The sequence below is a fragment of the Cricetulus griseus genome, chromosome 4, assembly GCF_003668045.3.
Source record: "Cricetulus griseus strain 17A/GY chromosome 4, alternate assembly CriGri-PICRH-1.0, whole genome shotgun sequence".
Classification (NCBI taxonomy): Eukaryota; Metazoa; Chordata; class Mammalia; order Rodentia; family Cricetidae; genus Cricetulus; species Cricetulus griseus.
The window spans coordinates 135,700,378-135,727,095 of record NC_048597.1 but is presented as its reverse complement, the minus strand read 5'-3'; the positions used below and the strand labels follow the sequence as shown (position 1 = coordinate 135,727,095).

Here is a 26,718-nt window from a genome sequence, read left to right as displayed (position 1 = left end):
CTCACCGGCAGCTGGTCTGACCTGCATTGCAGCAATAACACAGAGAGCTGCCTTAATCAAGGTGGAAGGTGAGGACGGACACCCAACATTGTCTTCTAAGGTCTACATGCTGGCCATGGCAAGTGCCCCACCAGACAAAATATCCTTTTTCAAAAGAGTAGACATCAAACTTAAGCTACAACTTTCAGAAATGTTGAGGCATTTAAGGGGCACATATTTTGAACCTGAAAATAACCAATTAGATGCCCAAAGAAAAAGATAGTTTAAATATTTCCAAAATTTCTTTAGAAATAGTCTTTTATTCCCTTTAAAATAATACTTACAAAACTATGCATTTATGGATATAGATATGTAAGCACATATATGACTATATGACTTCCAAAACAATTGGCATATTCTTCTTTCCTATAATACAAATTAGCAGGGTAATTAATCTATGTGGCCCAGGGGATTTCTGACATTGCCATAAAATATGTCAGGGGAAGGTATATTTACCATTAGGCACACATCTTCCTGGCCATGCTGCCAGGATTTATCCAACAAGCATGAGACTTTGAATGTGTTAATAAGCATACCTGGGTACCATTTTCTTCATCTGAGAATGAACTCCCTTCTTAAGTGATTATGAGAATGGATGCTCTATGTGTGCTATGGCTAGCACAGTAAGCACTAAACATGGATCTGTTGCACACCATTGGCACAGACTGGGTAAGAAGTGAGGAACAAAGGGTTGCAGCAAAGTAATGTCTTTACTGTCTCCCTCTGGTAATTACTATTTTAAGAGTTTTTATAATTCCATGGCAAGGAGCTAGGAAGGTAACTCCCTGGTAGAGTTCCTTCTTAGTATGTGAAAACTTCTGGGTTCAATCCTCATTCAAAAACAAAATACTTGAAAACAAAAAAACAAGAGGCAGGTGGATCTCTGTGAGTTTAAGGGTAGCCTGGTCTCCAGAGCGAGTGCCAGGATAGGCTCCAAATGCTATACAGAGAAACCCTGTCTCGAAAAACCAAAAACCAACAACAAACAACAAAACAATGCCCCCGCCCCACAAAACAAAGAAAACAATTTTTAAAAAATCTAGGCAGTTTTGACTTTTCCAGAGAAAAGATGATGGGTGTAAGGTATAGATAGGACAAGCATTTGATCAGATGTTTGGCAGTCTGAGTCTACTCACAGCACATTGCCAATAGTGTTATGACACTGGGGGAGTCAAAACAGATGGTTTTCAGGGTCCCTTTTATTTCTGTTTCCTACAGTGAGATATGTAAGCAAAGACATCATCACCAGCAGCAAATTAAAGCTACCAACAGTCTCCAGTAAGGTATGGAGAAGTGTGTACAGGAAGGGCAGGGAAAACTATAGAACCAACAGGCAGTATTTATCAGTCTATGGCTATTTATTCCTTGTCAATATCTTGACTACTTAGTCATCTTCAGTGTGGTATGTGAGAGCCAAAAATTAAGGCAAAACAAATTAATAATGTTACTAAGAAGACTTTTTGAGCCAGGTGTGGTGCCTCATGACCATAATCTTAGCACTTAAGAGGCTGAGACAGGAGGAATGCTGCAAATTTAAGGTCTGCTTGTTTTACAAAGTGATACCCTGTCCATGAAGACATTCTTTGTTTATGACTTATTGAAGACAGAGATAAAATCAAGTTTTAGAAAATAGTTATCAATGCCTTCTATAATATATGTTTGTGCAATGTAACAAATAACAGCATTATTTGTAATTATCACAAAGTAAAAACAATGTAAGTGTCGAAACACTTATGAGAGTGGTTGAGTAGGTTATTACACATTCACACACTACACATAAGAAAATCTCTATGAGCTGCATGGGAATTATTTCCAAGTTATGCTGATATTGGGAAAGTCAAAATACAAATCAGTATATTCTCTATGGTACCATTTACATATTTAAAGTAACCACAAAACAAACATGAGCTTTTTGTGATTTATTTTCTGCTCACTGAAAGACCCTACAAACAATAAAATTCCAATACCAATAAACACATCTACTTCCACCAAGGTATTTGCTTCCTAATACTGTTGTGCATTCAAAGAAAGCAGAGCTTCTTGCACAGATCATTTATTCCCAGGCTAAGGCAAGGAAAGAATAAGATGAAGCTAAAACCTCCTCTTGCACCATAAAGAAAGTACAAAAATAATTTTAGAACAACAATGTGGCTTGTAAAAAGGACGTAACTGTGAATTTTGTGCCAAATGAGGTATTCAAAGAGATGGGGGAGAACATAGAGGAGGAGGATGGACAGAGAGTGAGATGGTGGGAGGGGAGGCAGCAGAGGGAGGAAGGACAGAAAGATACCTTTGAAGCCTCAACTATTTTCTGCTGGTCATATCTGAGAAAATTTTAGTATCAAAATAATAGTCGCTGAATAAAATACAAACACATTAACCATATTAACCATATCATAAATAACAAAGGATGGAGAGCCAGATGTAGTGGTACACATTTGTAATCTCAGCATTCAGGAAGTTGGATCCAAGTTCAATGCTGTCATGGACCACATAGAAAGGTGCGTGCGTGTGTGTGTGTGTGTGTGTGTGTGTGTGTGTGTGTGTGTGTGTGTGTGTGTTGTGTGTTATGTTGTGTGTGTGTGTGTGTGTGTGTGTGTGTGTGTGTGTTGTGTGTGTGTATTGTGTGTTGTGTGTGTGTGTGTGTTGTGTGGTGTGTGTGTGTGTTATGTGTGTTGTGTTGTGTGTTGTGTGTGTGTGTGTGTTGTGTGTGTGTGTTATGTGTGGTGTGTGTGTGTTGTGTGGTGTGTGTGTGTGTGTGTGTGTGTGTGTGTAGTATACAAATAGCATGAAGAAAATGCCCTACAGCTGTATCTTATGGTGTCATTTTCCTCAACCGAGTCTCACTTCTCTCTGATAACTCTAACTTGTGTCAAGCTGACATAAAACTAGTCAGTACAAAAGGCTAGAGCGAACTGTACAGAGTTCTCAAATCTAGACCAAGAATTAGACAAGAAATGCTAAACCAAGAGGAATAAGTCTTCCCCAGGGAAGAGCACATTCTCAAAACATATACATGCAAGTAACATTAATAATATTATTCAGATTGAGTAGGTGACATTTATATATTTTGGAATGTGCATGCACACCCACCCCCCCCCACACACACACACACTATAACCACCACCACCACCACCAACAACAACAACAATTAAAGAAAAAGGCCAAAAATTTAGAAGAGAGTAACCAAGGTACATAGGAGAGCTTGGAGGGAAGAAAGGGAAGGGGAAATTATGTAATTATATTATGACCTCCCAAATAAAGATCATTTAAATAAAAAGGAAATATTGATCTGTAGTCAGCATGGGTGTACTGAAGTATTTAGAGATAAAGGTTCTACACACATAATTAATTTTAATAAACAGAAAAAAGAAGATAATGACTGACTAGAGATTGATTAAATGATTATATAACATGATTACAAAATGTTAAATTCAGACTTGATATGAGAAATCTAGACATCAATTTTTACAAACTTTCTATTATTTTATGTTTCATTTTTTTTCAGAATTATACGGCACATTAATTCGGAGAGCTGTAATGAAAGAAGTTGGCATATCAAGTGCTGGAGACAATCAGAACAATGACAGCTTTCAAATATCACTGTTGGGGATATGAAGTGGCATAGCACCCCAGAAAATGGCCAGATGTTTCCCTATAAGATCAAATATATTTCTATGGTGAGATTTAACGTTCTCAGTTTTAGATATTCACCCAGTTGAAGATGTGTTCCCATAAAAAGTTTTAGCCATAAATGTCAGGGCAGGTTTATTAAACTGGCTCCAAACTCTGTTAGCAGGAGACTAGGTAAGCAAATTATGGTAACTGGTCAATAAAAAGGGATTGAGAACTAACACACTCAATTATATGGATGAATCTCTAAAGCATTACAAGGATTAAAAACATACCTTAACACAAAACACAAAAACACACAAGAATACATCACATGCATATGATTAACTTAGAAAGAACAGCCAGATCTAATATGAATCTGGGGTCCTGTTCACTTAGAGCACAGGTGGTCAAAGGGAGGGACTCTTCAGCAGGATATTGTAGACTTTCATGAGCCATTTCCCAGAATGTTTTCCAATTTGCTTGCTGGTTTTGTGTAGTTAGACTGGGTTGTATGTCTTGTCAATGCCACAGAAGCAATGCTTGTGTGCTTCCCAGCGCACATCTGAGTCCTAGATACCAGCAAAGCTCACTGTGGACGTTTGGTTGAGGTAAAGTCTCCCAGGCTCCTCAGCACAGAGGCATACTTTGCCTTTATAGCAAGCAGCTACATTGGGGGATGCTTTGGGGTCCTACAAATGTCTCGTTTCTCCTCAGCTAGCATCCATTGGTGGGACTTGCTTGTAACTCTGTAACTGTGATGGTTATCTATAGCATATTTGTGTTTCTCTCAATCATTCCTTGTTAATTAAATGGGACTTTAAGTAAAAGAAAAGAGCTACCTTCTCTCTACTTATTCAATTTGTTATTTATGGAACCATGGGTTTGTGATAGCTAACTTAGTCTAAGGGTTGTAATCCCATCCTATCATTACTTGTTCTTTGAATTCTTCCAACTTTGGCTGCTGGAGGTCCTTGTGGTTGGCTTCTGAGCCTTTGAATATGCTTGTAGTATTTTGGTACTACAAGATGATCCTGACTCCTCTTGAGTTTTCTTTCTTCTGTCCTAGAGTAAACCACATTTCCAAAGAGCCAATGTTCCTATGTTGAACATACTTAAATTTCATTTTTGTCTTGTAAATAGAGTTGCTTTCAGCGTTTATTTTTAATGTCAGCATTTCTTGCATTTGCATGTATTTGAAAAGTGGTGGATTTACCACACATGGATAGTAAAAGAAAACCAGAATATAACACATTAATCATGTACTACCTATATAATGTCTTCTAAAATTGAGAGGTCGGAATTAGAAACCAATGTATGGACACTAGGTATGCTCACGTCTGCTACTATGCCTTTACTCTCAGACCCTTACAGCATACAGAGCTGGGTGGTATTTATTAAACCACATGTACATACAAATCTCATGCATAGACAGACAGACAGACAGATGACAGATGATAACACACACACACACACACACACACACACACACACACACATATATACATACATATATATATGCACAGATACAAAGATCAAAACCCTTGAGACATACTACTACCTCTGCTATAAAGCAATCTCAGAACCTATAATCCCCCATGGGTGAGCAACAGACTCACTAACTCCAATTGCCTTTATATGTACCCCTTTCTGCCTCCAGCCTCAGTTTCACATTATCAGTCTGATACAAAGATTACTGTTTTTCTTACCATTACCCACAGCCTGGACATTATCAATGCACAGCAGAGTTAATTTTTATATTCTACATCACTTCCCCCTACATTCTGGTTTTATTCATCCAATTTTTTTGAACAAGTGGCATTCAAACCGTCATGATAGTTCTAGGAGTCAGAGCAACACACAGAGGAGTCCTCTTCATCCCTACCCATGTGCCCATCTTCCCTGTGCCTATCTTCTCTCTTCTTCCAGTCCTCCATCACTCACTCCCTATAGTTACTAATGTCTATAGTTCTTTATGGATTTATTTTATACAAATGAACAGACACACAGTAACACACTCCAGTATTATATTTTCCTTTAACAATATGTGCAAGTCAACATGCCTAAGGATTTGACCGTGTCAGTGTCACAGAAGGAATGCCTATGTTTTTCAGTGCACACCTGCTGGTTAGAAGTCAGGCTTCCATCTAAAATTGGGTCCAAGTGTGGAACTACAGAAGTCTGATACATGGTAGCATTTGCAGAACTTCTCTGGAAGCAGAAAGAGTGCCACAGTCCTCCATGCAGACACCCATCTTAGCAGTCGGTTTACAAGCGTCTACTCCCTTCTAGGAACTAATACATCTCAACCACAGCCAAACCCATTTTACACCTTACAGAATTTACAGTCCAGAAGGGAGAGTTAAGAATTGAAAGGCAATTTTATTAAACTGAGCTAAGTCTACAGCAGGTAATGTACAAGGTTACACAGAAGCATCAGACTCTGGAGGATGGGTTATATATTGCTGTGAAATGAAGTCCACTGAGAACTGTCCTGGCAAATTGAGAAGGCGGGACGAGATAGGAGCTCGGCAGAGGGAGCTTAGTACTAATGGGTACGTAGGAAATTCATCTCTACAATGTCACAAAATGGTGAAAGACAAGTTTAAGAAAGAAAGAAATGTACCCTGCAATCCCCATGGCTGGGGCAGAAAGATTGCCATAAGCTTAAGACAGACATGGTGAGGACCCAAATCTGTAAGTCATCGGCATACAGAAGGCAACAGAAAGAAGACATTCATAGGAGGAAACAGAGCAAACAGAACTTGATAAAACATCAGCTTATTGGGCTAAGCAGAATAGAGGAGTCCAAAGAGAGTCTGAGGGGGAGCAGATGTGAGGATGCCATTGCCAGGGCACTAGGAATAAGAATATTCAAGGAGGAGGAAATGGTCAAAAGGGACAGTTGTGCTTCAAATGAGGCAGTGAGTTCAGAAAAGCCTGATTACAAAGAAGACAGAAATGACATTGAGTGCTCTGGGATTCAGGCAAACAAACACATGAGCAATAAGAAGAGGCTCAGCTAAGCTTGAATGCTGTTGGGATACAGAGGAATTTATGTCTTGTTAGGTCAAATACAGAGCAGAGGAGTATCAGATGGGAGGAAAAAGCATATTAAAGTCATGACCTTGGGTACGTTTGCCTTTTTTATGAGTGGACTGAATCTGATTTTGGGATTCCTTAAGTAATGCACATCTAATTAGATATACTTCAACATGACATCAGACTTCCACTCTGAAGGGGAACAGAACCCCTGGACCCTTCTTGTCTCCTTTCCCTTTTGTTGACCTCATTATCTCACTCAATCACCACTGGGAAGGAACTTACAACCTGGGGAAATACACTTCCTCATCATATAGTTATTTTTCTTACAGTGTTACTCTAGACTCTAAACATCAAGGATCTAATAGCTACTCTTATAATTTCCTTTGGAAAATATGTCTCTAATTTGTCAAATGCACATTTTTCTTCAATAAAATTTAAGCCAATTTAGAATCTTTCATTTGAAGGTTTTATCTTTATATTAATAACATATGTATTTTATAACATTTTTGGCAAAAATGTGCTGCATATTTATAGGACTGAATTACTAATTCTCCTTGCTAAAGAAAAAAATTAGTACTCTGATAATAACCAGAATTAAGAATTAAGAAAACAGAAAACAAGTCTTTACATATGATGGACAGCACTTCCCCCATCTCCAGCATCCAAAATCATGGACCCCACTTTGAAAGAAACAGCAAAGCAACTTCTTAATTCTCAGGGTCAAAAGGTTCCTTACCACAAATGCGTGGAGTGCTTCATTACATGTGGATTTTAAGGTTACTGAATTATTTTCAAAATTAATTTTTGGAAGAAATAAATAACACCATCAGAAATTTTAAGATATGCATAATGATGTATACAACAGTTGTTCAGTTGGAATTAAGGGTCACTCACCAGGAGGGAAACCATGCCTGTTACAGAAATGTAGCCAGCTTTTCAGGGCTAGTGAGGTCATTGGCCTTAGAGAAGTATCTACAATTGCTACTCTGCTAGACCAACATAATTCCATACTATGCTTTAAATCTCATCCTTATAGATGAGATATATGGAATATGGAGCTACCACCTCTCATCAAAGAAGCATCTATTTTTAGCTTTTCTTCTTCTCTCATGTAGTACATTCCTACTGCAGCTTTCCTTCCATCTATTCCTTGTAGTCCCTCCTCCCCACCTTCTCACTCCCCCAGATCAACTTCAACTCCTCTCTGAACTCTTTCTCTCTTCCCCTCCCTCTCTCCCATTGTTGAGAGTCCCACAAGAACACCAAGCTACACAACCATAAGGTATATGCAGAGAACCTAGCTCAGACCCATACAGGTTCCATGTTTGTGGATTCAGTCTCTGTGAACCCCTATGAGCCCGGCTTAATTGATTCAGTGAGACATGTTCTAACGGTGTCGTGTCCTCAATTCCTGTGACTCCTACCATCCTTCTTCCTCCTCTTCTGTGGGGTTCCCTGGCTCTACATAATGTTGGCTGTGGGTCTCTGTATCTGCTCCCATCAGTTGCTGGATGAAGCATCTCTGATGATAATTGGACTAGTCACCCATCTATGAGTATAGCAGAATATCATTAAGAATCATTTCATTGACTTTTTTTTTTTTTTTTTTTTTTTTTTTTTTTTGCTAGTCATACTAGGTTCTGTCCTGGATCTCTGAGCTATCCAGGCAGTGTCAGACATGGGCTCAAAAAAGCCTTTCTTTACTGCAAATGGAGATCATCACAGTAAACCACAACTGTACATGATGCAGAGATCCATAGACCCTGGGGAGCCCAGGCCCAGCGGATACATCTACACCACAGCTTCTGCATCTAAGGCTCAGGGAGCATCTTGGAAGAGAGGGCAAGAAAGTGTAAGAGCTGGAATACCAGGAAGTCTGCTATAAAGAAGTTTATTCTACAAATGGCAGCATAAACAAGACTGAAAGAATGGCAGTATCATGGACATGTTAACATGGAAGGCAGGGATTTTTGCAGGGTTCTACCCATAGACAAAGAACTACAGGTAACTAATGACTGCTGGGAGGAAGAGAATTAGCACTTCCCAGGGATGAGCCCCTCACTGGTTGTCCAATTCAGAATGGTCAGCCATGAAACCATATTCACTCAACAAAAACAGACCCGCCAGCTTATTAATAAATAACTCTTCATCAGGATTTAAAAATATATGTGATATGTGCTTACTTATAGACTATAATATATGTATTATACATTATGAGCTATATTTCACATTGTAATATATAAGCTTTAAAACACAAAAGTATAGACATTTAAAAAAAAACACTGCTGTTTTAGCACTGCCTATTATCAATCTCACACTAAGCCAGCATCTTAATAGCAAGAACTAACCTTTCTCCCATTGGCTCATATCAATATTTTGTCTATAAATGTGTGAATATGTGAAGAACACAGTGGAATTTATGATGGTTAAGGCAGATAGCAACAGAATACATCTAATGGAAACAGATCTAAATAGACACTTGGAGATAAAACTGAACCAGATGTTGTCTGCAGTCAGCACTTGGTCTGGCTTTTCTTTTTCTAACCCTTGAGAGTAAACAGGTGATTTAAGTCAAATCCTGCAACACAGTGCCTTTCACTTCCCACCCTGTACCTAAAATAAGTGCTGATACTGATGTCCAAGGTGCACTGATTTATCTATGCCTGTGTGTTTTAGTCATAACAAGACATCTCAGAAGCTTATTGGCTTCATGCTCTGTTGCTATGGACTCTGCTTTTGGCTGTTGGCTGATGGCTGAAGACAGACTGCTGACATGGGAATGATGGCATTCCTGGCTTTCCCTTCACTAGCAATGGGACACCACAACCTAGCACCTCTAGACTAAATATAGACTTGATACACACTCTGCAGATACCAAGGTGCCTTCTACATCTCAACCTCCATGGCCTTCCTGGTATTTCAATGTCCTTATGAAGTAAAGGGTTAGAGCACTGTTTAGAAAGGACACAGGTACAGATTTAAGTCTGTTTGCTTAGTACCAGCCTTTCAGCTATTTTAACTTCCCCACGTAGCTTCACCTACTGCATGGTGCAAAGTCCTCTGTTGTGAGATCTGTAGCCAAAGATTCTTAACTGATAGTTCCAAAAACTAGGATAAATCATTTTTTACCCCACAAAGAGAGATTATCTCACAGCAATGAGTTCAGTTTTTGGACAAACAGGCTGTGTCTGCTCTCAATCTCAAATGTTTGGTAAAAAAGACAACATAGAAATAGGAGATTGTTATTCTCATCACAGAATGAGCCCACGGATTTCACCTCTTCTCCAAAAGAAATCCATCAGGTCTTTATAGTAATAGCCAAAGATTTTCTTCCATAGCAGCTTTAGAATATGTGACATAATAAAGAAACAAATCATTTTTCATTAGAACTATCATAGCAAAACTAAAAGCTGTCATGATTTGATCACTTCCTGTGTGCCACGAATTATCTGTGTCTTCATGTATCATCTCAGTTAGTGCTCACAGTAATGCCATGGCATTAGAGAAGACTGAGCCTTGGAAGGGTACAGATTTGCTCAGAATCATATGGTAAGTTAACAGATAGGCCAGGATACTGATCCCAGTCAGGCTACCTCTTACATTCATGCTCCTAAAACACAATGCATCATCTCCAACTAATTATTTGATGCTTTTATGATGTTGTTTTCCAATGCCAGGCATACAAAAAGATTTACAGGTAAGATCTTCAAACACAGTGATAGAGGAGTGTGCCAATGAGGAGAGGGCCAACAGAGAGCAGGGAGGTCATGCTACTGAGTAATGGAATCAAAATGCAAATAAAAGGGTGTTGCTCTCTCTCTTTCTCTCATTGGTGAATAAAGTGCACACACAGGGGGGATAGCATTATAAAAAACAATCTTCAATATTTAAAACAAGATTCAGTAACATAATTGTAATCATAACATAATTGATGAATGCTGGGCAAGTTTTGTGTATGTGGGGGGGGGGCACCAACTATTTCAAAGCAAAAATGAATGAAGCATAAGTCCCAGGAAGCTCTTAAGCTTCTTGGCAGTGGCATGCTGAGACCTGCACTTCAGGCTAGCTGCTTTCTCAGGCACTGCAATCCTGCATTGAGGCTGTAGTGCCCAGATCGGCTCCTTCACCTCCCCAGCTGCTGTAGTAATGAATGCAGCCTGGCACGGACTCCAGGCTGCACTTCCACCCAACATTCCTGCATGTCACCATCACTTACAGTACACACTGAAGCTAAACTGACCTATGCATGTAACCCAATAGGCATAGAAGATTGGGGTATTCACAGAAGAATCAATTTTACACTCAACTAGAATAAAAAGTTGCTTATAAAATGCTGAGAAAGAGGCCCAAAATACACAGTTTCTTTGACAGTAAAAGCGCCACACAGTCTCCATTTTAAGGTGAGATAGTTATATAGCAAGCCATGAGTAAAGTTACCAAATTCAACCATTTACACAGATATCTTGATTTCAGATCAAATGATATATGAAATCTTTCAAATAAAAGGGTTGTATTCAAGTAGGCTTCTCTCCCTGTGCTCATGGAGACTGCATGGGGTGACAATGAGCTGAGATGAAACAATGGTTATTAATCTTGATAAACCCACTTCTTGACCAAATTCCAGCAGCTAGAACCTTAGTTGAATGCACAGAGATCTTACAAACAGCAACATAAATTCAATGAGTACCTACACACATTATTAAAAATTCCCTTATTCATTATCCAAAATTACCATCTGAACCCTGGAGATGATTCATCTCATCTGGAGTACTGCTTTGACAAGTATATTTAATTTACATGGTCAGACCCAATGCAAGCTGTGTAGGCCAGTGCCTCTCAACCTTCCTAATGCTACGACCCTTTAGTACAGTTCCTCATGTTGTCGTGACACCCCCCCCATCTGTAACATTATTTTCATTGCTACTTCATACCTGTAACTTTGCTCCTGTTTTGAATCATAATGTAAATATCTGATATGTAACCCAAAGGGGGTTGTGACCCACAGGTTGAGAACCCCTGGTCTGGGCTTTAGCAATGATTCTGTTTTTCTCTTGCTTTTTAACACTACAGTTTCAAGACATTGGGCCCTTTCCATTTCTTTCAATTAAGCATGTCAAGGTCAGCTGTGGATGTGGGACTAACACACTGCCAGGGCATTACTTAACTTAGTAGGAACCTATTAGTTTAACTTGAGGGTGGATTTGAGATGGCTCCCGTCTGGCCAACAGATTAAAACTTTGGCTGCATGGTACCATTTCAGGGGTGAAGATAAAAAAGAATACTTCATTTTCCTTTGAGTAGTTTTTTCTTTTAGTTTTTTTTTTTTTTAATTGCCCTCAGTATTAGGACTGGATCTACTATATTAATGGCAACCTTTTTTTTTTTTTTCACCAGTGTATATCAATATTGGCCCTGAGTTGTATGGTTCCTGATACTTGCTGCAAAGGACATTTTAAAAGCAAGGTTCTGTAGGGAGTAGCATCTGGAGAAAGGGCAAACCGAGGCTCACTTAGCATGCCAGCAAAGCTATCTGAGGCAAGTCAACATCTTTAATTATAAATGGGGTGCATAGGTGCTTTGAACACTTGTCTCTCTATTTCCAGTGAGACCAGGGCAAAGGGAAATGAAATTAAATTGTACCAGGAGGGACTAAAATTAAACATTAAGAAAGCCCTTCCCAAGGAGAGGCTGCTGGGATAACAAAACACATAATTGAGAGGTTGTGGAAGCCTGTCCATGGAGAAGCCTTGATTGAGCATCTGTTTTTCCAGGGGAGGTTTTAGACACAGAGAGGCCAGGACATCTAGAATAGAGACCTTATCTCCCAGTCCTAGAATATGATTGCTATTTAGTGGGGTCTCCTGATGCCTCATTGAAGCCGCCTCAAGTCAAGGAGGCAAAGGAAGCTTCTTTTGACCTTGCCAAAGTAAATGCAGTTCTCAGAGCACCTGAACCACAGCCTAGCCCCAGGTGTGGCTAATTTTGTAATAGTTAATGAATGCGTCTCTGGGGAGGTTGCAGAGTTAAGACAGGTTTGAACCAAGCTCCTTCATTAAATAAAAGCATTGTAAAAAATGTTTTCTTTTAGCAGGACCAGCAGTCAAACTGCTTGTAATGTGGTGGGAAAACTTAAATTCTGTTATCTTGCTCCTTGGAGTTTTCCAGGATAGCACTTTGACTTATTTGAAGAATATCTAGTTCTCTGTAATGCTGCGGCCTAGGAAGAGATACTGCCTACCCCTATTCATCTTCCGTTAAACATCTCCCACAGACCATGCTGAGAGCTGGGAGTGTCAAAGGCGAGAAACTGAATCCTTGTTCTCAGGGAGCCGAGATCAGGGTTGGGTTAGAGAAATCTATCTCCTTAGGACAGTGCGACCTTTAATACAGTGTACTAAGCAAATGGGTGAGGCTATGCCCGGGACAGAAAAGGCTATGGGAAGCCGAGACAAAGTGGCAGTGACCTCAAACAATGTCTGGATTGCGAGAGGATACAGAAGTCAGCACACTGGAGTAAGCAAGACAGGGCTCATAGGCAGAGGAGCATTCCAGGGGATGTAGGGAAAGGTAGCTGTGTCATTCACTGGTGGCAGTGAGTGGAGGGGCTGGAGACATAGGCCAGACCATGACAAGCTTGTGAGTTGTGTCAGATGCTGAGTTAGTAAGGAGGCTATGAGGACCTTCAAGTGCTGAGAGCTGTGACATCATAAGTGTCTCCATGGGCTGCTTGTACAACCCTGATCTTGTATCAGGAAACTGATGGTGGGTGTTTGACAGGTCCCATGGTATCGTGACAGTGGCTGGCTCAGATGGACATCTGTATAACCTTCAGGCTATTTTGTTTCATGTTCCCTAGCCAAAACCTATTTTGACTGGGCTAAGTTGCTGTCTAAATTTCAGCCAGGCAAGTCTACTAGCTGGTTCTGCCTCTAGCCAGGAGCTAAACGATAATATGATACCTTGGGCAATTCTTGGCATTTGTTTCTCAAAGAAGAAGAAAATTCAAAGCCCTCATGGTTGGCTAACTCCATTTTTAAAGAGCTGCTTTTTATTGCATATACCTCCTGACGTCAAGAATTTAGAAGTAAAATGTCAGGAGTCACTGAGTTCTACTTTATCATCATCAAATTTCCTGTGGTTTTGGAGCAATTATCACAGTGCTTTACTGACCAGCAACGCCACGTTTATTTCTAATCTCCCGCAAACATGGAAATGTTAGGAAATCAGCTCCGGAGACCACTGTGGCCACTGGGACAATTCTCTTGCTGACAATCATTTTCACCAAAAGCAGAGAGCAGCATTGTGAATCATCTGTGGCCACTTACACTCAAGCTGAATACATTAAAATTTAATGGTTTCGACACCAGAAGCCAGTCTTTAGTCTGCACATCAAGGCACTAATGTGTTAGACCTAATTGTACTTGGATGAAGTCAGTCAGGGATGCATGGCAGCCAACTATATTTTGCTGTAATATAAAAATCATAAACCTCTAATCACAAGCAGAGTTTCTCTTTCTAAAATTCATTATTCATGCTTTCATCCTCTCTAAATTATTCATTTTCTCAAATGCCCTTGCATTTTTTGACTCCTCCACTTTAAGTGATAAATGCCCGAGAACGGAGCAGTTGCAGGCCTCTGAATATAATAAAATGCTTTTCCCCAGGCTGCTGGTTCTGCTCACAGTGCCTGGAGCTGCATGCAGTCTGGCTACTCATGACTAGCACTGTCTCCTTTCATTTGGTCTGAGAGAACAGGTTCCTAAAATGTGGGTTGTCTTGAGAATGCCCGTGTTTTGATAGAAGACCTTTTGTATGACTGATCACCAGCCCACCTTCAAGCACTGTGTCACTGCCCCTAAACACATGAATCCTTTGTCCTTTTCTGTGTCTAGCATATCTACCCCCACACCCACTCACTGGCAAACCTAGTGTTCTGTCTTCATGCTGTCATCTTTCCATTCTCGCCTCACATAGGCTTCTTCATGGAGCCGCTTCTCAGGTCTTCCTCTGCCACTTATGGGTGCCACATTTCCTGGCTTGCCACCTTCATCACATACCAGTTTATCATTTTTGCTGTTTCCACACTATTTCCTTTCCCTGCCAGGATGGATGCTTTATTAGGGCCATGTCTTTATTTCTTTGTTCATCCTTTACATACCCTTTAGTACTCACTACTGAACTGTAGAGAAATTTAATCTTTAAGTCAAAATGATGATGATGTATTTTAATTTCAAATCACCTCTTTAGTTAAATAAGTCCAATATGTCTACAGCTTACTTCAGTTCTTTCCATGAACTAACTTCCTATAACAATAAAGGGCTTCTCCAAAGCAACTAGTCATAGGCCGTGGCCTAGAGCCCAGGACATCAGGGGCCAAGGGTTTTAATCACTGACTCTCATTCACATAGGATGTTGATACAGTAACAGAGAAAGGCAAAGTAAAACCTGAGGTTCCAAGAAGCCCAATGTGAGACCACCTGGCTGTCAGCATCCTACAATCCATAAAAGATTCTCCACTCTACCTATGGGGTGCAAAGGTCCTGAAACCTCCAGGAATACTATCAGTCAAAATGGACTAATCTGGGAATGCTGAACCCTACAGTCTATTTCAGACTGAATTCTACTCTCAGGTAGACAGAGGGTGGAGCAGATGATCTGACCAAGGCTGCCTTCTTGTCAGCACTACAATCTACCATCACTGCCTTCTTGTTGGTACTGTGATCCACCATCACTGCCTTCTTGGTACTGTGATCTACCATCACTGCCTTCTTGTTGGTACTGTGATCCACCATCACTGCTTTCTTGGTACTGTGATCCACCATCACTGCTTTCTTGGTACTGTGATCTACCATCACTGCCTTCTTGTTGATACTGTGATCCACCATCACTGCCTTCTTGTTGGTACTGTAATCCACCATCACTGTCTTCTCTACTTGAGCCTTCTCTGGCAATAGACCACTAATCAGAGCATTTGTTCAAAGACATAAGGCTAAGAGAAAAAGAAATGGAGTTAAATAAGTCAAGGTAGGAGAAGGTAAGTCTGTAGCTAGCAAGATGGCTCAGTGGATAAAGGCACTAGCTGCAAAAGTCTGAAGACCTCAGTACCCCATAGCAGAAGGAAAGAAGTGACTCCTGCAAGTTGTCCTCTGACATGTATGCTATGGCACATAAACATACATAGATATATGTAAATAAAATAAATGCAATAAAAAAGAGTCTAACTATTGCCTTTTGAGCATTTTACTTCTTCAGATTCAGGAACAATTCTGGCTAGCAATACAGGGTATTCCTACAATAAGGAAATCTTTGATTCAGATATTAAATATGAATTAATGATGATTACCTTTTAAGTAATTAAAAAATCTAGTCAGATGGAAACTGAGTGCCTAATTACAGCACATTCTTGGCAAATGCAAATGCAAAAACAGTAAGAGATCTTCTGATTGGAGTGCAGTAAAGCACCTGGTGTTCCAGAAAGAGGACTTTACAAGTATTCAAGGTGGGGCTATCATAGCAGTTTTGGAGTACTAGTAGGTTCTTCATAATATTTCTTTGAAATATTATTATTGGCATTTATAGGAGACCTACAGCCAAAGAGACAGAGAGAGGAAAGGTAATGGGTTCTGTTATAAAATCCATGCCTAAGATGACAAGGGCTCAGGAAAACAGGCTTAAGTAAATACTTGCTGAATAGCTGATGAACCAGATAAAGATTAGAGAAACAGAAAAGCTTAAAATTCAGTTCCCAGTCCCTTATACAAGCCTCTAGGCCTTCTTGTAGACTGGCTTGTAATTCTCATTACTCATTAAAACAAGATTTTGGAATGCCTCCTAAAGTCATTCAAACTGCCCTTTTGTACCTGAGGTGGCTAACGTGGCAATATAATTTACAGAGGATACGTTATATTAGACCTTACAGCAGTTCTGTGATGTTCTCAGATGCCCACCAAGGACTCCAGCAAATTGACACCTCTAAAGTCATTTTCCTGGCATCTTGGGAGGAATTTAGTGCCAGGTCTCCAAATGTGAATAGCTCATATGTCATCCCATTATGCCACCTGGCCTCTGACCAGCACACCTTTAAAATAGATTTATTTAGGCTATAAACTTACAGGACAGTCCCTCTGTCTTCAAATATATTACATTTAAACAGCTGGGAAAATAAAATTCTGATTTTCCAATGTTGAAATCTATGAGGCTAATTTGAGAAACAGTAAAAGGAGGGCTATCAAATTCTATTAAAGATGCAAACTTAGATGATATTTTATAATGTTCTAAGGAAAAAACTTATAAGAAGCAAATTTTCTGAGTGGAAACAACTTTCAAGGGCTCAACACCCATATATTTCACTCAAGGAGGTCCAGCTGAACACTATTTACCATAACAAGCAATAAGGGCTTCACAACTGGAAGCAAGAAATAGTTACATTTACTGAACACATTATACTAGAATGCTGGAGTCTATAATTTGCTCTTCATTAATGAACTGCTCTCACCCTTGTTGCCCTGAGAGATAAGTGTTCTCTAATGAATTTCTGTAGACAGTGAATTAGACCCATAATTAGGTCATTCTCAAGAAAATCCTTCAGTAGCAATAGTAACTCACTACATAAAATAACGAACCATCAAACTCTGCCAAGTGTTAATCAGTTGTGTAAACAAAAATAGTGATTACATATTCTATATTATAGATTTTATACTTTCACTTATAGCACACAACAATTATAAAAACAATGGGAGGTGTCAGTGTGAAAGAGTGACAGTAAATATTGGGTTGAAGCATATGAAAATTACTAACATTATTTATTCTCTAGGAGTTTGAATGGACAGCAAAGTATTGAATATTCATTCACAGAAGGCTCTCCCCAGGAGAGGCAGATGGGAGACAAGCGCTCAAGGTCAACACAAACAAAACTGAGCTCATCATCTGTTTCCTTTGGACTTCATCTTCCAAAGATAACCTCTCAATGAATGGTGCATGGTCAACTGGGACCAACAATCCAGGAGCTCTCCTTGATGTCTCTGCTCCCTCAACCATCTTCTGTAGTCAACCACCAAACCTTGTTGACTTCATCATATCTACCCATCTTTACCTGCATTGTTGCTTCCCAAGTTTGGACCATCATCTTCCCTGCCTTCCATAGCATTTATCTCATCTTGAAATTGAATATATGTGTGGTTACTTTATCTCTGAAAAAAAAACAAAGTAAATGACAGACCACGTCTGATTTACTCATGCAGTATCTTGAGTCTGAGATTTCCCAGACAGAGTCCATGTTTTGTGATGAAGGGAACCATCACTCCCTGCTCTTAGCCACAGTTCAGCAACTGCTGTGTAAGTCATGATAGTCCAGCTGTATCATTTCTTCATTTTGTTGGCTATTGCAGCAGAGATTCAGTGAAGGAAGATCCTTTTCTAGCTCAGCCAAAAGTTCAAAAGAAGAAGGATATGCCTCAAATGCACAATGCCTAGATACTATTTTGCCACCACTGAAAAACAAAAGAGGGAATGAGAAAGGATACAAAGAAGGTAAAAGCAAAATGCCTGGGTGGGAATATGAAGATGTTTCTAATTATGTCTGCCTGAAGGACGCCTAAGATGAGGGAGCTCATTTGTGTCATACAATGTGTTATTTCTATATACCCAAAACATTGTTTTGAAGATATACATAAACTTCACTCTTAGTAAAGACATTAAAGGAATGAATATATAAAAGAAGTAGTGTTAAAAATGTGTAAGAATCCCAGGCAGAAATATGTCACTCTTGTCTGTGCCTCTTGCCATACTCCATCTGCTGACCCTGGACACCCTCCATTCTTCTGGCTTCCATGTGACTATTTTCTCACAGTTTTCCTCTTGCTCATTTCTTGGCTGCCTCTCCTTAATTTCCGATGTTGGCTCCTGCCCTTCCTCCTACCTGACCTCTAGATGCTGGAAGGTCTTTCAGCTGAGATCTGCCCTGCTTCTTCTTTCTCTCCCCATGAAGGGAACCCATCCAGCTCCAAATCCACAAATAGGTCCCATTTCCTGATGATCCAGCAACAGCCCAGGCCTCTCCCTGAGATCTAGTCACCTGACATCTACACATGAGTGAAGCACAGCCAAACTGAACCTGCACCCCCAACCCATTTACCCCACACTGTGCTCTTAGACTTCCCCTTTCACCAATAATGATAATGACCACTTTAATTAATGTCAGAAATCATCTGATTCATTTGTTTGCCTCATATCCAACAGGTCCATGCTCAAAGTATTCTACCTATCCTCTGAAGGACTCCTTAACTCTTCTATGTTATCTCTATTGTCACATGGCCTCTTGCCTACATGTCTGTAATAGATCCAGCTGTCCTCACATTTGATCCAGCTATTTATCAAAACATCCCCCATACAACAGGCAGAGTACTTTCTTAAAGCATGCCTCAAATCATGTAATCATCCCATTTAAGACATTTAGTGGCTTTCTGTTACTTGTTGGATAGTTATCAACTAAATTTTTTTGTCCCCACAACAGAAGGAAAAATGCATGACGCCCCTTCATACTCAGTCTTCTCCTAAGTGAAATCAAGAAATATTCTATAGGAAGAGAAAGGAGCATTGCCAGCTCTGCTCCACTGCACTTAATACAGCCCACAGAACTGCTCTTTAGCTGAATAAGTGTTTATTATCTGGCTTTTCCACAAGAAGGGAAGCTTCATAAGGACAGGACAGGAGCCTTCTCTTCACTAATCACCAATGTCCAGCACATGAATGAACACAGTGACATTAAAAGTCTATTAAGGACAAAAGTGAGCACATTCCCAGAGAATCTTTAAGTAAACTGATAGGAGAGGGGGAGTGTGCTGTTCCCCAATCTTGCACTTCATAGTACAAGATAAACTAAAGTCTTCTGCATGGATTCTAAGGGGAAAGGGAACTTGAGTAAACAGTGGGGATCCATTTTGCTCTAAATGAGATTGGAAATGACTAAAAATTAAGTAAGCAACACTTTAATCATCAGAGAAAGACTCAGAGAAGTCCATTTCATGAAAGCAGATGAAACAGTGGGTCAGTTTAATAATTAATTTGTGCAATGGTTTCTAGTTCCAGATTAGGCTGTGAGGAGTCTGAGGAAGGAAGGACAGATAATTGTGTCATGAAAGGGAGAAAGAGGAGATAATGTTAACTCCACTCAAGCCAATTCTACAAGGATGGTTGGGCTGTCTTCTGATTTCTGGTTGTATTCGTCTCTAGAGATGAGTGACAAGGTCTCTGCCCTCAGACACACCAGTTTAGTGAGCTGATGGCAAGAGATAGTACCATCTAGTTGTAGCTGGTAGTGTGACACTAAAATAACAGCAAGTTCAAAAGATCTTGTAACCATTCCATGCTACAAATTGTTTTAATGAACATTGCTTATATTTCATAAAATACATTTATTAATTAGAATAACATTCTTTATAATTACTTTGGTTTCTTTTCTGGAAACTAAAATACAATCTTTGATTAGGAAAAATTGAAGTACAGAGATGCAATAACATTATCATTAATAAACTAACCTAAACATAAATGATCAAACACATAATTATTTTAAGTAGTTACATAATGAATATGTTTCAAATAATAAAATATACCAAGTTCTTATTAACTGGATGACAGAACAGAGAAGAAGAAAGGGAAGTCACAGGCACAGATTCATACCCAGTTCCCTTTTAGCTTTTTTTTTTCCCATTTACACTTTCTGTAATACAATTTGTTTGAAATTTGTTCCCATATGCATTGACTGCTCCTGACAGAAACAAGCTCTTTGAAAGCAGAGGCTGTGGTGGTCTGGTTGAGCAGTGCATGTACAGAGACATCCCTGGGATAAGGCAGGCATTCAACAAATTTCACCCTGCTATCTCCATCTTGTCGTGAGATATGATACAACTTTCAGTGGAAATAAAGTAGAAAGTATAGCAGAGTAGGTACTTCTATGAATTGATACATTTAGTTTGGAAAATATAACTAGGGATCTTACCTAATTTTGAGAGAAAAACTGAATCTCCAGGGAAATATAACGACTTCATTCTTTTTGTACAAGTTTGCAGCTGTGCATGCTCTATTTACAAGGGGTGGGGTGTCAAGCTGTGCTTTTTCATACCTAAGCCCTCACTGTCTGCTACTGTCTCTGCCCATAACCACAGGGGCAGTGACCTGGAGCTTGGCACTGCTGTCAAGCTATGGCAGGGCAGTTTATTTGCTTATTTGCATTTGTAGCTATTTCCAAGATTATCTTTTAACAAATGTAAAAAATATCGTAGTGACACCAGCATGCAGACACCCAGCTGGGGTCAGCATCAGAGCCTTTGGTAACATTTTCCACATGACCCTGAAGTACAGCTCAAAAAGCAGATTTAAAGGGTACAAAGACCCAAGGCAAATGAGGTGTATTAAATACAAGTAAAATTACTTACAAAATTAAAAAAGCTAAATTAATATAAACATAATTGATGAGATAATGCAATAAGGTCTAAAGGGATTAAAATTCATTACACATGTATATCACACTTTCAAAGAAAAAATAAATTAAAAAGACACAGTTGAGATAGACTGAACAACCGAAGTGGCTTCCTAAATGTATGCTGATGAACCATTAGAAACTAAAAAATTGGTTTATGGTTTATGTTTCAAATGTTAACTGGTATCCACATTACATGCAAACCAGAAGAACTGGGCCATTCAGTGATTTGTTGGAATCAAATACCTAAAACTTTGCAAAGTTCATTATGAAAAGATGTTTTCAAAGATTGGCAACATGGGACTGGTTACATCCAGCAAGACAATTCTGAAAGAATGTCACCCTTGTTTGTCAAGGCTGAGCAGTGTCAGAAGTAACATGTTTCTGTTTGGGTCATCTTTAAAAATGAGAAAGTAACAGGCCTGAGCCACATTGATGGATCTGCCCTGGTCTACTATCTGCTTTCCCTATTCAATCAACTTGTAACTGAGAACAGTGTGATGTAAAGTCTGATGACTGTCTCAAGTGAATGGTTCCTGGATAGCTTTAAAGTCATTGACATCCCTTCTCTAGCCATCCTAAAAAATCTAAAAGAAAATGACAAAATAATTAGCATACTTTCAACAGTATTCATGAATTTACAGGGAAGAGAGAAACAGATTTATCTTATTGCTGAAAATTTGGTTCCTCCAATCTAAGCAACAGAGGAGAGGCTACCTTAAATGCCCTCCCCTAATAATGAGATTGATGACTAACTTACATGCTATCCTAGAGCCTTCTTCCAGCAGCTGATGGAAGTAGAAGCAGACACCCACAGCTAAACACTGAACTAAACTGGAATCCAGTTGCAGAGAAGGAAGAGTAAAGAGCAAAGGGGCCAAGACCAGGCTGGTGAAACCCACAGAAACAGCTGACCTAAACAAGGGGGAGCTCTTGGTCCCCAGACTGATAGCTGGGAAACTGGCATGGGACTGATCCAGACCCCATGAACATAGGTGTCAGTGAGGAGGCCTCGGAAACCTATGGGGCCTGTTGTAGTAGATCAGTACTTATCCCTAGCATAGGAATGGACTTTGGGAGCCCATTCCACATAGAGGGATACTGCCTGAGCCTAGACACATGGGGGTGGGACAAGGATCTATCACAAAGGATATGACAGACTCTGAAGACCCCCTATGGAAGGCCTCACCCTCCCTAGAGAGCAGAAAGGGTATGGGATAGGTAAGGTGTTAGTTGAGGGGGTCAGGAGAGGAGAGGAGGGGAGGAAGAAGGAATTGGAATTGACATGTAAAACAATCTTGTTTCTAATTTAAATTAAAAAATTGAGAAATAAATAAATTATGTTTCTTTAAAAAAAAAAGAAAAAAGAAAATTTGGTTCCTCAGAGAGATAGGAATTGGAAACAAAAAATAAAGGGAAGAAAACAAGCCATATATTTATTATAAATTTGAGGAGAGCCAACACAACATGACTATTGAAGATAGGTTCCCAGAGGTGGCAGAAGGTAGGAGTGAGAAAAACTGGATGGGGGAAGGGCTCCATGATTGTGGTTAATCAGTAGGAATCTTTCATAATTTTACTTTTATTGCTAGAAACTAAAATAAACATCAAATTTCATCCTCATATTAGAGAAAAAAACATCACAAATGTCAGCAGAATAGTTATTTTTCTATGATACAAAGTCTCAGAGATACAATCTCCCTGTGGGATACTTGAGGGTGACTGAGGGACTTCTTTCAGCTCAACTGTGTAATTTTTAATGATAATGAAAACTGAACACAGTTAGGTTTCCACTGCAATATTTCACATAAGAATAGTCCAAAGAAGACACAGCTCACATTTATAGCTGGGTGAGGGTAAAATCGGATGTTCTACAGTTTTACATGTGCATATGGGTCCATGGGGTCACATGACGGGAGTAAAGAAATAATACTGATGTCTTTTCAGAGATATTTAATTTATCTCCTAGCATTCGGGCAAGGTTCTTCCTGATTATCATTAGACTATTGAGCAGTAACATTAAAAACATCTGCAGAAAAAGAAATTCCTCAATCCACCCCCACCCCCTGGGATTCTATTCCTGTATTAACAACTCCACTTCCAAGAACCTGGTCTTTGGTCATCACAGTGTAATTAGTTACTGGCCAGCATGTCTATCAACAAGTGTTTGCTAAGCACACACTGGGATAATGTTGTTTCATCAGGTCTTTGATGGTAGGCCTTCCTCTGCAGTTCCTCCTAATTGCTTCTCCTGTCAAATGCAGCTCTAATCCTAGATTCAAATATCCTTCCCTAATCCTCCATTCCTCTCTTCATAGACTCCATTACAACAGAAAAGAATGTGTACCCTATTCATAACTGAATGATTCCTTTACTTATTCAAGATTACTTCATTTTCAGAACAATTCTGTAACAATACACTGTGTGCAAACAAAGGGCTACCTCATTTTTTCAGATGACAAAAACCATTGTTCCAAAAAAACTAAGCTGCTACACAATTGCTTGCTGGCTGAACTGGCCATTTCCGTGGTTATTGCAAATCACCATTAGTTTCTGATCTCACCGTTTACCAGTCTTGCTCTTTCAGAGATTTACCGATCCAAAGTCTATACACCTGCATCTACCCACATTCTTCCTTGTTCAATCTCCATATATGTCAGTTGTGTACTTGGGTGCTCACTGGGTTCCCCAGTTTTAATTCAACCCAGTTTACCTGAATCCTAGAGCATTTCTTGTATCTCCCCAAAGCTTCCCATTGAAAACAAACATCAGAGGGGTGGGCAGTAACCAGCCACAGGACCTAACAGGTGTGTACTGGAGAAATGGGAGAGAAGGAAAAGCAGAGTGGTTTATACATTGTGGAGAGAATTAGAAATGAAGATGCAAAGGTGGTGGGGAGTAGGCTGACATGAGTGGCTTATACTACCACCTGGGGTCATGTGATATCTGGGCAACAGCTGCCGTCCAGGCCCATGTCTGGGTCTGTGGCCCTACCACAGCCATCTATGAGATGATGTCCGTGGCCCAGGTTACCACCAAAACCCACAAGGATGCCTGGGATCTGGGCCTCCATCTGAGGCCATGTTGATATATATATATATATATATATATATATATATATATATATATATATATGGACCATACTGGCCCCGGGGCCATACCAATCTGAGTGACCTGTCTGCCACCAGAGGCCATGGTGACATCCAGGCCTGAACTATAGCTAAAGGCCATGTTTTGGTCTGTAGTTCAGCAGCAGTCAGGGTCTGTGATGAGGACCCTGTCTATGTTACCACTAGGGACCATGAGAGAGATGGCCCCAGTGGACTGGGCATGGGAAAACTGGTCATGCCCCACCCTGGCTGCCTCAATGGGAGAGCTGTCCACACACTAGAACTGGACCCAATCACTGGGTGTAAGAGAGCTGGCCCAGACCTTTGATGGCCCTGGGAGAATTGCCCCCTACCTCCTCATTGGGAAGCTGGCTACACCACTCACCATGGGCATGCGAGAGCTGGCCCTGACCCTCACCCAAGGGGTAGATCTCAGTGAAGACCCAGACTGACCAAGTCATCTACCACCCATGCCCATATCCAGAGCTTTGAGGTGTTCCACTCCAATATCCACCCCATCTATGACCTGTTAGAGCAGGTGAAGTATTCCTGTAGAACCATAGTGACAGGACCTCCATGACTTAGGGAAACAGCAAAATATCCAAAAGAAGTTTTGGTAAGGGTCCAGTGTTAACTGTGTACCAGAAGCCAGAGGCCTTGAACCAGACCAACAACTTGTTGCAATGAACGTTTGTGGGTGAAGGGGTTTGCTTGATACACCATAGCTACCAAGGGCACTATGACAAATAAATACGTGATAGAGAGCAGGAAAAGACAGAGGGCTGATGGTTTTTGTTTTTGTTTTTGTTTTTGTTTTTTTTTGGCCTTCTTGCTGTAGGAGCAGAATGTATAGAATTGGGTTTTAAAAAATCTATTGATGAAAGTGAATTCCTTGTAAACTGTAATTCCAAGCAGGACGATATAGGTATCAGAGAAGCAATGAAGGAAAACACAAGTTTGATGGTTCTGTAATACAAAGAATTTGTTCAGAAAAGGTTAAGTGAAAGTATGATCTTGAGTTGATAAAGGCAAATAGAAGAGATGGGAGGCAGAGGAAGCCATGGGAAATGTACTCATGCCTGAGGATCTGGAACTATGAGCCTCAGATAAGAGAACATGTGGCATTGCTTTCCTTGGTCTAGATTACCTCCCTAATATTATTGTCCTAGTTACACCTATTTATCTGAAAATTTCATGTGTTTCATTTTCTTTACAGCTGAATAGAGTTGTGGAGCCCATTCCTAAATGACACACCCACAGTATAACTCCTACAACCAAGACCAAGGGATTGTTAAGAGCCACGATCAAGGAATTTTCTGGAGAGTGTGTCTCCTAGTGATGTCAGAAGTACATCCATGAAATCTCAACAACATGATTGCCTAAACATAAGTCAGACAAGGAAACAGCAATAGGCATGCCCAAGTGGATGTGTGTGTGTGTGTGTGTGTGTGTGTGTGTGTGTGTGTGTGTGTGTGTGTGTGTGTATGTGTACATTACAATGAAAAAAGAGGCAATGCAAATGAAGAGAGCAAGAAGGGGTATATGGAAAGGTTTGGAGGGAGCAAAGGGAAGGGAGAAATAATGTAATTATATTATAGTTAAAAAGAAAAGAAATAACAAAAATAAAAGAATCACAGACAACTAAAGGAATGCACATAATACAATTAATTTAAAAGGTCATGAATTTGTAAGAGAGCAAGGAAAGGTATACAGGAGGGCTTGGAGGAAGGAAAAGAAAGGGGGTAAAATATAATTATATCATAATCTCAAAAATAAAAAGAAGTTTGTAAAAAGAAGACCATAAGGTCATTCCTAGTGGGAGAAGACTTTCAAACTCTGGTCCCTAGGGAGGATGTTCTCATCACAGCTTCACTGGAGCCATTGAAAGGGCATATCCAGAGTGGCGGGCTCATAAAGTCCTGAGGCCAGAAGAGACCATAGGGTTTTTATTCAGAGATGTTTATCCATCTGCACTTTAATAGGGATCGTGGTAAAATTACACACACTCCTGACTTTTACCACTAACCACTTAGTCACTGACCTCTCAGGCCCTGGTTACCTCAGCTGTTAAGTGAGGGAGGTGAATCACACGATCTAAGTTCTAGTTTCAACCTTAAAATACGATTGTGTCTGTGAAAAAAATGCCTGTCTGCCTATGTGTTCATTAATCTCTTCCATTCCTTCCCACAGCAGCCTTGTATAATCTAACAACACTCCCCTGCAACTATGTATACTCTAACACTCCACCATGCCCCTGTTTGTTCTAACGTATCAGTGCACCTTTGTATACTGAGTCAACCATCACAGCTCTACTGCCATTGTGAGTGGAATACTTACAGACTGGAAGCAGAAATAACCCACAGTACGGCCTACTGTTTCTGTGGTATTAGTATCATGCCACCTATGGCGAGAGGGAAAGTTTAGCACAAACAAATA

The 26,718-nt window shown here is 40.0% G+C and overlaps 1 protein-coding gene across 9 annotated transcripts in view; it reads right to left on the bottom strand.

Annotated features, from left to right (window-relative positions):
* The window catches only part of Bbs9 (Bardet-Biedl syndrome 9), a 408,032-nt gene that overhangs the window by 31,393 nt on the left and 349,921 nt on the right, over positions 1–26,718 (bottom strand). The window contains exon 23 of one of the 9 annotated variants that reach the window (XR_003484647.2): positions 17,789–17,885. The exons of 7 other annotated variants lie outside the window; for them this stretch is intronic. Coding sequence is in view for 1 of the 2 variants with exons in the window: in XM_027411686.2 (XP_027267487.1) it covers positions 18,172–18,185 (14 nt within the window). In the remaining variant the exon portion in view is untranslated. Of the gene's footprint in view, positions 1–17,788; positions 17,886–18,156; positions 18,186–26,718 lie in introns of those variants that run through there. One more of the 9 variants, XM_027411686.2, reaches the window with a different exon arrangement.